This window comes from Cupressus sempervirens, chromosome 5 (genome assembly GCF_028749045.1).
Source record: "Cupressus sempervirens isolate cs-2001-9-10 chromosome 5, ASM2874904v1, whole genome shotgun sequence".
Lineage (NCBI taxonomy): Eukaryota > Viridiplantae > Streptophyta > Pinopsida > Cupressales > Cupressaceae > Cupressus > Cupressus sempervirens.
This window is the reverse complement of record NC_143122.1, coordinates 811,817,370-811,834,048: the sequence shown is the minus strand read 5'-3', so window position 1 is coordinate 811,834,048 and position 16,679 is coordinate 811,817,370. Positions and strand designations below refer to the sequence as shown.

The window sequence follows — 16,679 nt, the reverse complement described above, 5'->3', positions numbered from 1 at the left end:
TGAGCAATTTTGAATTATTATTAGCTAAACTCTTGCAGACATGTAATTTGAAGAGTTCATTATATTGGTATGCATTGTTTCTGGTCTTGACTCTGCTGCAAATGTTTTCACTTTTCCCTCGACATTTTGAATCACAACTCCATTATCCATCATTTCCCTTCTCCTGGTTTCTTCTTCCTGATGATGGATCGCAGAGTTTGATCTCAAACATTATGAAAAGATCTCACACAGTAAAAACCATAAACAAAGCATGCCAGCCAAATTTTTGCTTATCCATGATTCTGCATGAAAGAATCAATATAAAGAGCAGAGAAATTGCCATGCATGCCTCCCATTACAGTGATAATGCAAACATCGTACATAAATGTGCTTTCATAGGTTCAAACATCAGCTGTTTTGCAGATGATGCATGGCTGTGAATGTTCCATTTGCTATGACTTTAACCAGATGAAAATTATTCATTCAGACATGTACTTTGGTACTCAAACTGGACTGCTGATTAAATATAAAAAGAAATTATGATTACAGAAGTGCAAATCTCATCTTATCTGACTCATAATATCGTTTGTAATAAATTTGAATATTATGCTTGATATAAAAAACAGGCTTTAGGATTAAACTGTGTTGATTTATTTGATCAACAATTCAGATCACACTCACGGATTCATTTATTACGCTTGATGTTTTTAATTCTGTCACATTTCGTTTGAATGCTCTGGGCTTGAAAATTATACAGAGGGAATAGCAACTTTGTATTGAAACTGAAAGCTGGAAAATTTATTGCTCTAATGGAAATTATGACGAAACCTAATGACACATGACTATTTTATCAAACATCTTGAACATTAAATGAATTGTTCACACAATCGTTAAATACCACAGGAACATCTGACTTGATAACTTATAGATCAAGACCTTCATCAAGGCCTTTGGAGTTCATTAATACATTTGAATCTATCTGTTTGTCGAATTTTCTCTTCCTTCTAGATTCAAACTCTTGATACCCCACCATCTTCTTACAAGTTCAGAAAGCAAGAAAGAGTAAATAAGAAGAAACAAAATTTCTAGTCAAATTTCTAGTCAAGACGTTAAAGATAAAATCAACAGGGTGTGTGCAAAATTTGATGAATAACCAAGTTGTTACCTTCTGGAATTGTTCCATAGATATTGGATTCTCATGAAGCAAGATACTCTGCAATAAAGTGCAGTCACTGAGCAAGTTTGGTGGAAGCTGTAATCAACATTAAAGTTGTGTTGGAATTCGTTTAGGAGATGTTGATAAATCTAATACACTATATTGTAAAACATCTCATAAGCATAAGTTTTATAATTAGTTAATCTTTTGAATCCAATATGCTATTACTCTTCATCAATTAAAGAAAAGAGACACATTTTTAGTATAAGAGTAAAGTAGGCACAGCTTTGGCAATCTGAATTTACTAATAATATGGAGTTATATATCCCGATGATGTCCCTGAAAATTTCATAGTTAAAAGCATTGATGCAGTTAATCCAGAAAAATTGTACATAACAAATATGCACTGCTAAAACCTATTGTTTTTGGCTAATGGACCTGAAAACATTTTAAGTAATAAATTTCGTTATATTATTCAGTAAAGCCATAAAAGGGAAACATTAAGAGAAGATGCTCATTGACAGTTGCACCTATAGAAAATATTAATTGAAAAGAGTTGGCTTAAAACATCCTGACTAGTAAGGAGTCGAGAAGTTTCTACGGGATATTAACTTTCCTATGCAAGTTATAAAATGTTTTGGTGTCTGCACGTGTGCATTTGAGTTCAACTTGGCTGCTATAACCGTTGCTGCTTGTTTCCAGGGTTTGGAGAACAAAGCGACTTTAAAACATTTTGTGCTCAGGCACACATGAAAATTTTGCTGCATCAACTATTGTCAAAGCCAGCTTCTGTTAAAATATTTCTTGATGTTGCACAAAATTGATATGGAAAAGCAATAAATCAAAATTCAGTGTAACCCTGAATTGTGAATCTGTATTCAAGAAAAGTGGGATACTTCTATGTCATCAAATTTATAAAAAAATATTCACAATCTAATCTTCTAATGAGAGAGTTTTTATTTTTAAAATTATATTCTAAAACGTGCTTTCACCACACTCTAGGGTACATCAACAATAAAGACAAATGTCTCAGAAAAACTCAAACCTACTCCATCATTTGGTTGTTCAGTGTGTGTTTCATGATCAATTATGACAATGGAACGGCATGTCCAAGAACTTCCAAGGAAGTAAATTAACTTTGACAACATCACTCAAGTTCAGGATCTTCCATAGTTTATTATTTGAATTTTGCATGTTTTAATCACGGAATATATAAGGATGTTTTAAACTGGATATCTGATATACCATAAATCACAGAAAATTGCACCATAAAGCAGCAATAATGGGCCAACAATTGGAAATGGCAGACACAATCATATTATATTAATTATTTCCAATCTATGAAACACTGCTTTAGCATAGAGTTATATTATGAAGTGACATGCATATACATAGAATGCACATATACGCTCCAAATTATGTTGAATAAATTACCTGACTAATATGATTGTTGCTCAATGAAAGAGACTTCAGGCTAGCAAGTCTACAAAGTGACAATGGCAGATCCTCGATAGAATTACCTAGAAATCAAAATATGACAGGCCACCCAACATATTAGGTGACAAGATTTAAAATTAAGATCTACACAGCTACAAAAAGAAGATGCAAAGCCTGAAAATTTGGAAACATTTATATGAGCACATGATAGAAGTCAAAACCATATAATGATCATTCTTTACTAAATAAACAAATAAAGATGTGAATTGAAACAGCTATGGTCAACTTGAGCCAAGGACCAAACATGTAGAAATTCTTGTGAATACTGTCGAAGAGATATTTTGCAACATGCATTGACTGGAAATGTTATTCTCTACCCTATAGAGTGATAGCAAAAGTTATGTAATATAATGACATTGTGCATGCTCGGTTTTAAATTAGTTTAAATCTGTAATGTCCCCTTTTTGATAGGCACCAGCTACTTATTTTATTTTAGCCTTTATTTTCCCCGGAGGCTAAAAAGGAAGAAACAAGGGGGAAAAGATATATTAAATTGATTACTTATAAGGTTACTAAACAATGAAATATTAAAAAGTAATTTTATATTTAATTGATTTAATATTAAAGTGACTAACATAATAAAATATCAAAAGTCACTTAAAAGAATAAAGTGTTGGATTCCTCTAGAAGCTTCTTGGAGTTGCTTGTGAAATCTTTATAAGGAGCCTTTGGGGGGTCATTTTACACATCTTGAGTTGCATATTCATCTATTGCGCTGAGAGCCTTAGTGCTTGCATACTTGCCTGAGGGTTTGAAGACTCTAAGGGGCCAATTTCGGTTGTGAGATATCAACCCTAGTTGGGAGTGGAGGAATTGGTATTCAGCCAATTCATTTGTGATTAATTGGGAGATAATATTCAATGATTTTTGTTCAGCCCGTGCATCTAATTTTTGACATCAGTTGGCAAGGAGAAAGGTTTCAGTTTTCACAATGGAATCAAAAAAGCAATCCGAAAAAGCAAATCCGAAAAAAGCAAAGCCAAAAAGCATGTCACCTCAGTTACTTATTCCAGGTTCTTTTGGTATTTACATTTGGCAATTGTAGATGGATACATTTGACAAATAATATATGTCTTTTTGTTACCAAAGTATTCAGCCATTGTAAACATTGAAGTATTGAAGGGAAACCAACTTAATTCAGTTGTTCAGTTTGTATGCCAAATGTTTGCAAAAACCTCTCATTGCATAGTCATAGGATGCATACCAAGTGTTTGTGAAAATACCTCTTGGCTGTAGGTGTGCATTTTACATCAGAATTTCATGTACTTGCATTTGGAAAAAAAAAAAAAAAATTGCATATCACTTTGATTTCCAATTAGCTATTTTGCAATCATTTGTATTCATCAATATCATTGGCATTCAAAAATCATTGCAAAACAACAAACATCAGCAAACTGAGGCTGCAAGGGAAGTGTTTGACAAAATTCCTAAGGCAAAAAAATAGGGATAAAACTTCAAAAATTGTCAAGGCACTTTACAGTGGTATCATAGCTAAAGTTCCTGCCATCCTGTACGGGTTATGAGTGAAGAGTTTCCAAATGTTCCATTCATAAATCCTTTGGATAAATTCTATAACAGGGCAAGAAAGAGCTTAAGTCCTTTAGAACTCATGGAAGAAAGTAGTACCCAGCAAATGCTTAATGCTCTTGCAAGAGGGCAATAGGAGTTGAGAGATGAAATGGCAAGAGGAAGAGAAGAACTATCACTTATCCTTAGACAGCTGGTAGATAAAAGAAACAATGGAAATGATAGGAACCATAACAGGACTAATGGGCAGAATGGACACAATGGGGGTCAAAAAAACAATGACACAGCTCAAAGCAGTGCTAGAACAACAAGTAGAGCTACTCCTAAGCCTCTTATGCCTACATTTTTAGAGAACAAGGTGCTGCAAATCAAGACCAGCAAGTAAGAGAAGAGGGATATGGTGATTACTTGAGGGAGTACAACTCTCTAGGTGATGATTTCAAGGCTGCCATGTCACTAGTAGACTTTTGTGGTCTTAAATTGAGAAATAGACCAAAAAACTGTAGTGCCTGCCCTTGGTTCGCATTTTGTTATCGTTGCTGAACTCTTTTAGAGCTAGTTTTATGTTGATGATTAGCAACATTGTTTTGAGACTATCAGATATTGTGCTATGGATTCAGTTTATTATGTGATAAGATTACTTAGATTTTGCATTCCATGTATGCATGATGATTATTTTCAGTGTTTGCAGTTATTAATGATGATTAGTAAGATGATTTATTATCATATGTGTTTTCTTATGGATACTTACCCCATACTTGCATGTGTATGGTGTGCGTGTTTGCTTTGCGTGGTTGTTTTTGTATAGCGTGTTTGATGTGGTTAAGGAAGGGAGTCGTAGTCACCTACTAGTCGGGATCTACAAGATGCACCACTTCCTGCCATTGCATGTTTAGTTTAGTATATATTGTACTTGTACATGCGTGGTTTTTATGCAGGTTGCAGGTACCAGGTATCGACTTCCCTGAATTGCCAGGATGAGCGTACCCTATCATATTATCTCAATGATAAGAGAGGGGAGATAAATTCTCAAGTTCAAATCCCAACCCTTTAAGCCATTTGCTTTAATTGGAAAATTAGGACAAGTATCTAAGTTGAGTACCCTCCGAATACGTTGGATGATGTAATTCGTGATTTAAACCCTTGGTTTGATTTTGCATGTATCTTGGCTATGATGGGTTTTCATATTTTTACCTTATGAGTCTTTGATGTATTTTCTATTAATTAAGCCTAATTAAAAGATTTAATTAATTGTTTAATTTAATGAAGAATTAATATGGTATTTTAATATTTATTTTATTTAATTAATTGAAAAATTAATTAAATTAAATAATTAAATTTGAAAATAAAAGTTTAAAGTTTAAATTTGGAATGTGACAATATTTATTTTAATAATAATATATTTAGAGTTCATTTTTAAATAAATGACTAAATAATATTATTATTAAAGCTAATAAATATTTTAGCAATTAAGTTTTGGAAAATGAAATTTAAAAGTAAAAAATATATTAAAATTATTAAAAGATTCTAAATCTCATGTGATTAAAATATAAATATATTAAGATTGAAAAGTGGAATTATCAAAGTTAGTGCATGAGATTTAATAAATAAATAAATTAAATTGAAAAGAGTAAATGTAAACATAAAATTAATTAATGTGCATTATTTTAGTATTTGCTCACATAGGAGTTGGCAAATTCTCGAGAGTTGTCATGTAGACAACACAGGAGTTTGCACTCTAACAATGCACAAGTTGTCTACACTTAGAAGTTAGCATTTTATTTGAGCACATGGTGTCTACAACCTTAAGACTTATCTAGAAGGTTGGAGAAGACTTATGCTTGGTTGTCATGCTTATCTTCTAGTTGTATCTAAAGACACTCTAGATGCATTTTAGAAGCCTTTAAATAGAAGCTCTCCTAGTGTGTTTGGACAAGCTTAATGGAAGCTACAAGCTACAAGCTTCAAAATGGAAGCTTCAAGCTTACATGCTCATATATTTTTACATGCTCATATGCTTCTATATGCTTCCATGCTTCTTCTAGCACTTCTAGTCACTTGGAGGATTCGGTTGGCTTGGATCTTAGAGGACTTGCGAATGTTGGAGAAGGAAGGGATTCTTTATGGACTTCTGAGGCATGGCAAATTAGCATCAGTGTCCAGGTGCACTCATGATAATCACATAATTTATTTGCACTCTTTCTCTTCCTGTCTTCATCGTTTTTGTTATATGTGTCTGAATACTCTTTGTGATTGAATCTGCAATTTGAAATTGGAATCTAGTTATGCTATTTGGTTGAGAAGAAAACATTAGAAAACCCTAGATCCAATTAAAGAGAAATTAGATCTAAACGGGTTTGGGTTCGAATTAGAATCAAATTGAGAAAAGTGATTTCAAATTTATAGTTAAACCCATTAGATGGATTAATGGATATGTTTAGAAAACAATTATTTAAAAGGGAAAATTTCTTGTTTAGAAAAGCCTCTAAATCTAAATATATATTCTCCTTTATAAATCTCCATATATATATAAATAATTATATATATATACTTTAAATGCAGTAATAATTTGATAACAAATGTTGTATATATATACTTACATACATATACGTATATACATATATATATACATATATACATATATGTATATATTTGTGTAAGTGAAATGAGAAACTTTATTTATTATACCCGAATCGCATGTCATAGCGCATAATAGTAAACGTTATTACAAACGTTTTATAAAATGAAATTATATACATTTGGGTGGGCGGGGTTTTAACCACCGCACCCCCCCCCCCCCCCCCCCCCCTCCATTCCCTTACCGGCGGCGGCATCGAATGCAGGCTCTGCGTGATCGCAGAGTACGCAGCGATCAACAGGCCTCATTTATTGCACGGCTGTCAGCGCACTGTATCGCCATACTTGACGGCGGCAACAACTTTAAAACCTGCGCATCATTTTACAATATGATATATATGCGATTTTGTCACTCAATGGTGTATTCGAATTTGTAATATGTATATATTACATAGCTTTTATAATGTGAGTTATTATATATATATATATATATATATATATATATATATATATATATATATATATATATATATATATATATGTATATGTATATGTGTGTGTATATATATATATTGGCATTGAGATATTAAATGTTATGCTTAAAAGGTTATATTGATTATTATTATCACAATGGTGCTAAATATGGATTGTTAATAATAATCTGTTAATTAAAATTAGAATAAAGACACTAGTATTCATAGTAATGAATCTAGTATAATAGAACTTTCATTAAGAAGACTAATGCAAATTTTTATTGCACTATCAGTATGAGTATTATCGAGTTGGAGTCTAATGGTTGACTTTTAATATTGATTTTATTTAATGTATATTAAATACTATTTAATATATATTAAATAATTGTGAGATGATAATCTAAATTAAGTTGATTTAAGATGTTATCGGATTAAGATTGAATTATTATGTTAATATGTTTGAATTATTAAATAGCTTATTGATATACCTTAATGGTGTTAAGAGTTAGCCAAATATTAACTAATGAAGTTTATGTAAAGATTCTCTAGATCGATTAATAATAGTTTTGATGAGTTTATTATTTATTAATGCTTGTTGGGTCTAACAAACTATTAATAAATAATAGTATAAATGGTTAATTTGATTTGAGTTAATCTAGGGGAGATTGTTTTATGATTTAAAAATATTAATTTTTAAATTTGGAGTATAATTGATTTTTAATCAATTGATATTCATTGAATTATATTATGCGGTAGCATGATTATCATTAATATGAATTGTTAAGAAAATATTAGTATGACGAATGTGGTCATTATGGATAAGATTTCCAAAATAACTTGTTATTATTAGTTTTATTGAAATATTAATATTTAGATTGAAGTTGACTTTTTACGTACAAACTAATGTTAGTCAACTGATAATCATTGGGTTGATGGTATGGTTATGCAATTATTAATTAAATCAATTAACGAGAGGATTTAATTAATAATTAAGTTATGTAATAGAGATTTATTTGATATAATTCTTTTAACGAGATTGTAGATTATCTATATTGAAGTTGATAAGTCTTATGACCTGAATTATGACTTTAGATATTATTTGGTTGTCAACATAGTAACACGGGGACGCGTCCCCCCCCTTTTTGCCCGACATCTCGGAGACTTCAACGCACCGGAGACTTGGGGACTCCGTCTCCCCGTCCCCAGCGGTGCCACTAGATTCCACCACCTCCACCGAGGATGGGAGACATCCTGCCATTCACTATTTGCAAATTCAACTATTTATGTTTAATGTTTGATGTTCCAATTCAATGCAATGTTTCAAGTATTCACTCTTTTACATCTTTACATCCTATATTGCAATACATATTTTCATAACTAACATTTTTAAATACCATATGCATAGATATATACACCCCTCTTGTCCCCTGCCGCCGTCCCCCCACCGTCCCCCCGCCGTCCCCAAATTAAGGCCCCTCTGTCCCCCCGTCCCGGAAACTTGTGCCCCCGTTTCGCCGTCCCCCCGTCCCCCAGGGTGGTGTAACTATGGTTGTCAACGATGATAACGATTAAATTAAAAGACTCAAACTTTAGTAATACTTAAGTTTTTAATTAAAAACTATAAGAATGTTAATAGGTCATGGATGATGTACCTATGTTAATTGATTTAATTGATCATTTTAATAAAGTTATGATCTTCTTATTCAAAGGTTGATAATTGGTTCTCTTATAATTTAAACGAATAATGATTCTTTGATTACGTTGAAAGTTGAAGTAACATTAAGGAAGAGTTATTCAACTAGTAATCTCAGTAAAATAAAGTGAATGATTTTAATAAGAGACAAATGATTTAATGAGTAAATATTTATCCTTAAGTTATTCTTAGAATGTAATTCTTATTAATGAAAGGATAATGCTATCGGGGAATAAATGGGTTGATTTGTAGATCAAATGATGAAACTTAGACACTTGAAGTATACTTGAAACGAAAACTGGAAAAACCCCTAGACATTGTACTGATATGTTTCTGGATTCGATTGTGTTAAGATTTTTAGCATCAACGTTTCGAATCACACTACGTGATCCATCATCAGGATGAATAGCAAGAGATGCAAAAAACAACGCCAAAACATTATTCAACAATGTGAATGTAGTAAACCAAAACATGTGTTTGCATCGTGTATTCTATATGCTTCTTGTTTTGGGTTTTGAGTTGACTAGTGTTGACCAGTCCTAAGTTGTTACCAGAGGCTCGGGGGTTATGAGATGTGATGGCATGTTGATCTTATTTGGTCTCGATCTTTATAAGCCCAACCATGGTAATGTGATCGTATGCTCTATGAAATGTTTGTATTTACTGATTGTTATTGTTCATCAGTCTTCATGTGTGAAGCTAAGATGTATGTGTATGAGACACTTGAGCTAATCATTTTTGAGTCATCGATCAGTTATCCTTGGATTATTTTCTAGTCGCCATGATGGGACTGAAATGTGGATTTATTTCTTGATGATGTCATGTTGTGACATGTTTGACTCAACCATTTTGGAGTCTTCGATCAGTATGATTTTGAGATATTCTTGGTTGCTTTGTTGAGAACCAATGGATACTTATGATTATCAGTGATGCCTTCAGTTGCCAATAGAGAACTGTTGTGGTCATGATTTTCTATGGATGTTTTTCCAGATGCTCATGGAGATTTGATGATTCCTTTTATGGATTATCTTTTAGATTTTCTTTACAGTCGCTTGTACAGGACTGTGGTGATTTTATGATTCCATGAGCTTAGGCTAGGTAATCTACTTGTAGTGTCGGGAAGTGGCTTGCAATGGGGGCCGGGGCCCTAAGTGGCTGCCAGGGTAACTCATTGTAAGTTTGGTTAATAAGTGATAACATTTACACACTAAATGAGGATTAAATGAACCTAAAAAGATAATTGTTTTGGTTCTCGCCCATGCCTTGAGCGCTTGTACAGGCTAAGATGGGAGTAGTGAGAACGCATGGTTGCGACCGTGCATTCCATAGTATGCCTCGTCAGTATGAGAGGATACTAGTGGCCGCATGAGATCAGTATGGACCCGTGGAGTTTAGCTAACTGCCAGGGTAACTTGTACGTGATAATTGCGATGACACTTTTCCGCTTGCAGAGTAAGTTTCCTACATGTCATTGTTGTGCCTCTGGGAATTAGATGTCGATTTTGTGTGTGTTGGAACCTTTGAGTAGTATACTTTTAGGATTCCTGGACTTATAGAGATTTGTGCTTTGTGATTTGGATAGCCTGTTTGGGACTTGAGATTATCTCCTCAGCACGGTGGGAGTGAACCACTTAGGTTCCACGCGGTCGGGTGGTAGTGTATTTTCCACTCTTATCATTTGAGATCCATTGAGATATCGTGGCTAGAGTATTTTTGGTTTGTATTTATCTTCATTCTGTTCTTGGAACATTATGATAGATGATATACCTTATGATGGATGTATTTACTGGTGTGTTTCTTATATTGATGATTTGCATATGTTAGATGATGGTATCCTATGCTTTACTTTGCATGTTAGTAGGATGTTTTAGGAGTGACATTCCTACTATGATAATACCGATGATCTCTTCGGTGCTTTGGAATGTTACGCACGGAGGGATGGCTAGGATCCATGATGGTCTAATGATGCTATTTACGGTTGGGAGGAACCGTGCACTTAGTTATTCATGTTTGTGATTTATGGTTATCTTTTATGATGGATGTTTATATCTTTATGATGATGATGTATCATGTATGGTTTGTGGTTTCATTTACTTTAATTGCATCATGGATTAATATTGGAGATGTTGTACTTTATTTACATGGATGTTTATTCTTTTAAGTTTTTCATACCTTGTAACATGTACAGTGGATGATTGAGCTAAAATGTAATTAAAAAAAAAAAGACACTTGTATATGGTTTAAGAATGTTGGATGTATCATTGTTATTTCATAAGAATGTGATGTTAAATGAATAGTTAATTTAGATGTGATTCAACGTTAAGGGATCTTTAAAGAATGTAATCTGTTATGTATATATGTTATGTTGAATTGATGTTAATGCTTCCGTTACTATGTGTAAGTTGTGAATGGTTTAAATTTCATGTTTAAAAAAAAAAAATTGTTTGGTAAACTTAGTGAAATTCTTTGGATCCCTTGGCGGGGCATTACAGAAACAATCAACGGGGAGTGCAAAATCAAGACTTGCAGCGTAAGGTGGGAAAACTAACCTTACCATCATTTGATGGAAGTAACAAAGGTATAGCTAGAGCTTGGGTTCAAAAGCTCAACACATATTTGCAGCTCAATCCTATGTTGGAAACAGAGGCTATCCAGTACGCCACACTCCATTTGGAAGGTGAAGCACATGAATGGTGGTACCATGGACTTGTCACCTTGGGGCATGCCAACATTACTTCATATTTGGAATTCACCCAGAAGCTCATTGACAGGTTTGATTGTAAGGATCCTAAACTCCACTTTAGGGAGTTAGCACAACTCAGGCAGACTAATTTAGTGGATGCTTACATCACAAAGTTCCAACAATTGGCAGTTATGGTGACAGATATTTCAGAACAGCGGTTGGTTATGCTCTTCATTAAGGGATTGACAGAGCCTCTTCATGGTTGGGTTAAGGCCTTCAAACCAGATTCTCTCCAAGATGCTATCATAAAGACTAGAGACATGGAATATTCTACATCTAGCATTAGGGCTCCTAGCAAGCCTTTCACATCCCATAAGGATAAGGGGAAGAAGCCATTCCAGAAAAAAAGTAATAAGGAGAACTTTGATGAAGCCTATAGACAGGAGTGTTGGCTTAAGGGAATTTGCTATCATTGCAAGGAGAAATGGTCTAGTGGACACCGTTGCCTAGGGAAAGGCAAGGCTCACTTAATTGAGGTAATATCAGGTGATGAGAGCAGTTCTGAGGAAGAGGAACCTCAAAGGGAAGACAATAACAATTCCGATGGGGAAAATCATGATGAGATCATTGCTTCTATCTCCAGTGCTCCTAAGTTCAACTCTTTCAGAGTTCGTGGGTTCCTACAAGGTCATCAAATAGTAGTATTGATTGACAGTGGAGCTACTCATAACTTCATTGATGCATCATTGGTGAACAAGCGACAAATTCCTCTAGAGGATTTTGAGGGATTCAGTGTGATGGTGGCTGATGGGCGTAAGATAGCTTGTACTTAGTGGATTCCACAGTTGTCTATTATAATGGGCAACCACACAGTTACAAATGATCTCTATGTGGTTGACTTGGGTGATATCCATGCCATACTTGGGGTCCAATGGTTGCAGTCATTAGGGAAGTACTCACAGAACTTCCAAACTATGGAGCTCAAGTTCACAGATGTTGATGGGCGTAGAGTGGTGCTTAGAGGTATGGCATCTAAAGCACCTAAGATTGTTTCAACTAGATGTATGGAGAGTATTTTCAGGCATGATGACATAGTTTGGGCAGCAGAGTGTGTGATCACTCCTAAGGAATCTACAGATTCAGGACAGCCAGTCCACATTGACATCAAGGAGCTATTGGGCAAACATGACAAGGTTTTTGGTGAGATACCCCCAGGGAGGCCACCGGACAGAGGCTTCGAGCATACTATTGAGTTGGAAGAAGGGGCCAAGTCAATGATTACTACCCCTTATCGCCATCCTAAATTTAAGGATGAGATCGAGAAAGCAATCAAGGAATTGCTTGATATGGGACACATTCGTCCTAGCTCCAGCACTTTCGCTTTTTCAATGGTCCTGGTGAAGAAGAAAGATGGGACCATGAGAATGTGTATAGATTACTGAGCCCTCAATAAGAAAACAATCAAGAACAGGTACCCGATACCCAGAATCGATGAGTTATTGGATGAGTTACATGGGGCAGTATATTTTTCAAAGATTGATCTTTGATCGGGTTACCATCAAATTAGAGTGAGGGAACAAGATGTGCACAAGACTGCTTTCTGATGCCACTATGGGCACTATGAGTTCTTGGTGATGCCATTTGGATTAACTAACGCACCTGCCACATTCCAGTCTTGTATGAATCATATCTTCAACAAAAAGTTGCGTAATTTCCTCTTAGTATTCTTTAATGATTTGCTCATATACAGTAAAACTTGGGAAGAACACTTGCAGCAGCTTGATGAGATCCTTACCATCATGGAGGAGCAATCCTTGTATGCTAAGGCTTCGAAATGTGAGTTCGGCCTTAGAGAGATTCTTTATTTGGGACAGGTGATCAATGCAAAGGGTGTCCAAGTGCACCAAGAGAAAATACAGGCTATTCTAGATTGGCCCACACCACAGTCACTTACAGAGCTACGAGGCTTCTTCGGACTGTGCAGTTACTACAGGCGTTTTGTTAAGGGGTTCTCACAGTTGGGGGCACCTTTGACAGATTTGACCAAGAAGGGTGCATTTTGTTGGATAGCAGAGGCGCAACGAGCTTTTGATAAGCTCAAGGAGGTGATAAGCAGTTGTCCAATGTTGACACTTCCTGACTTCACGCAGCCTTTCATTCTAGAGTGTGATGCTTCAAGGGAAGGTATTGGTGCAGTATTGATGCAGAATCGACACCCTATCGCCTTTGAGAGCCGTAAGTTGAGGGGAGCTGAGAGACTATACTCCATCTATGATAAGGAGATGCTCGCCATTATGCATGTCTTGGCGAAGTTTAGACAATATCTAGTTGGGGGAAAATTTGTGGTGAGGACAGATCATAACAGTCTCAGATACTTCTTAGAGTAGAAGGTTGAACGAAAGACAATAGAAGTGCGTTAGCAGGATACAGGCATATGATTTCGACATAGAGTATGTTAAGGGGAAGAAGAAAATTGTTGCAGATGCCCTCTCCAGGAGGCCTTCAGCTTGCTCACTCTCTGAGATTTCGGTAGATTGGAAATCCATCTTACTAGTGGAGTACTCCAAGAATACATTTGCTTGTGAGTTGATGGATGGATTGATTCGGGATGACAAGTACAAGATAGTTGATGATGTGATTTACTACAAGGATAGGATCTACCTGGTACCAGAATCAAAATTGAACGAGAAAATACTACAATCTTTGCCATGATACACCCCTAGTAGGCCATCAGGGCTACTTCAAAACTTATTGACAGATTAGAGAGAGGTTTTCATGGAAAGGCCTCAAAGATGATGTGTTGAAGCATGTGAAGGAGTGTGTGACTTGCCAACAGAATAAGTTCGAACATACACATCCAACTGGGTTACTTCAGCCTTTGCTAGCATTTCGATAGACTTCATCACAGGCCTACCCAAGGTACAGGGGGGAGACGACATCTTTGTTGTGGTAGACCGGCTCACAAAATACGCACATTTCTTTGCTATTCCGACAGAGTACACGGCTTCACAGGTGGCTGAGCTATTTTTCAGGGAGATCTTTAGATTGCATGGGCTACCTAAGAACATAATCAGTGACAGGGATAGCAGGTTTATGAGTGCTTTTTGGCAAGAGCTGTTTAGACTGACAGGTACTGAGTTGACACCCAGTACCAGTTATCACCCTCAAACTGATGGGCAAACAGAAATTGTTAATAAGTGGGTTGAGGGGTACTTGCGTAATTATGTGGCAGGACAATAGCGGGCTTGGATCAGATGGTTGCATTTAGGAGAGTATTGTTACAATACCACACACCATATGTCCATTGGAATGAGTCCTTTCAGAGCCTTGTACGGGTATGATGCACCTTCATTCGTGGAGATGGCTTTTGGTGAGAGTAGGGCACCTAAAGCAAAAGATTGGATTCAGGAAAGCCAAGATATATTGAAGGCACTCAAGGATAATCTAGTAATGGCACAGAATCAGCAAAAGACTTATGCAGATAAACACAGAGTTGAGTGCAGCTTTGAGATTGGCGATATGGTATATCTACGATTGCAGCCCTATAGACAGTCCTCTCTTAAAAAGAGTGGAGCAAAAAAACTAAGACCAAGGTTCTACAGTCCATACAGGGTTACCAGGAGGATTGGGGAGGTAGCATATGAGTTAGAGCTGACTGCGAGCAACAAGATTCATAATGTATTTCATGTTTCATGCCTCAAGAAGGCATTAGGTCAGCAAGTTATCTCTTCCACGGATCTTCCACCACTTGATGAGGAGGGACATTTGGTCTTGGTGCCTGAAGAGATCATTGATGTCAGAGAAAGGAAATTGCGGAACAGAGTGATTAAGGAGTACTTGTTGAGATGGAAGGATCTGCCTGTAGAGGACGCCACATGGGAGAATGAGCAGATTTTACAACACCCGAGTTTGCAATTGCTTGAGGATAAGCAATTTCAGGAAGGGAGGACAGTAATGTCCCTTTTTTGACAGGCACCAGCTACTTATTTTATTTTAGCATTTATTTTCCCCGAAGGCTAAAAAGGAAGAAATAAGGGGGAAAAGATATATTAAATTAATTACTTATAAGGTTACTAAACAATGAAATATTAAAAAGTAACTTTATATTTAATTGATTTAATATTAAAGTGACTAACATAATAAAATATCAAAAGTCACTTAAAAGAATAAAGTGTTGGATTCCTCTAGAAGCTTCTTGGAGTTGCTTGTGAAATCTTTATAAGGAGCCTTTGGGGGGTCATTTTACATATCTTGAGTTGCATATTCATCTATTGTGCTAAGAGCCTTAGTGCTTGGATACTTGCCTGAGGGTTTGAAGACTCTAAGGTGCCAATTTCAGTTATGAGATATCAACCCTAGTTGGAAGTGGAGGAATTGGTATTCAGCCAATTCATTTGTGATTAATTGGGAGATAATATTAAGTGATTTTTGTTCAGCCCGTGCATCTAATTTTTGACATCAGTTGGCAAGGAGAAAGGTTTCAGTTTTCGCAGCAGATCCGAAAAAGTAGAGCCGAAAAAGCAGTCCGAAAAAGCAGTCCAAAAAAGCAAAGCGAAAAAACAGTCCAAAAAAGCAAATCCGAAAAAAGCAAAGCCAAAAAACATGTCATCTCAGCTACTTATTCCAGGTTCTTTTGGTATTTACATTTGGCAATTGTAGATGGATACATTTGACAAATAATATGTCTTTTTGTTACCAAAGTATTCAGTCATTGTAAACATTGAAGTATTGAAGGGAAATCAACTTAATTCAGCTGTTCAGTTTGTAAGCCAAATGTTTGTAAAAACGTCTCATTGCATAGTCATAGGAAGTGTTTGTGAAAATACCTCTTAGCTGTAGGTGTACATTTTACATCAGAATTTGATGTACTTGCATTTGAAAAATAATAAAAAGAAGTTGCATATCACTTTGATTTCCAATTAGTTATTTTGCAATCATTTGTATTCATTAATATCATTGGCATTCAAAAATCATAGCAAAACAACAAACATCAGCAAACTGAGGCTGCAAGGGAAGTGTTTGACAAAATTCCTTAGGCAGAAAAACAGGGATAAAACTTAAAAAATTGTCAAGGCACTTTACAAAATCTCCTTC

At 35.5% G+C, this 16,679-nt stretch overlaps 1 protein-coding gene across 1 annotated transcript in view; it reads right to left on the bottom strand.

The window, feature by feature from the left end:
- Nucleotides 1-561: 561 nt before the first annotated feature.
- The window catches only part of LOC149558366 (Leucine-rich repeat (LRR) family protein), a 136,636-nt gene continuing 120,518 nt past the window's right edge, over nt 562-16,679 (bottom strand). The window contains exons 7-9 of the mRNA XM_089832631.1: nt 2,570-2,655; nt 1,145-1,231; nt 562-1,012 (exon numbers count right to left, since the gene is read on the bottom strand). Of these exons, the coding sequence (XP_089688757.1) occupies nt 902-1,012; nt 1,145-1,231; nt 2,570-2,655 (284 nt within the window). The 3' untranslated portion in view covers nt 562-901. The remainder of the gene's footprint in view (nt 1,013-1,144; nt 1,232-2,569; nt 2,656-16,679) is intronic.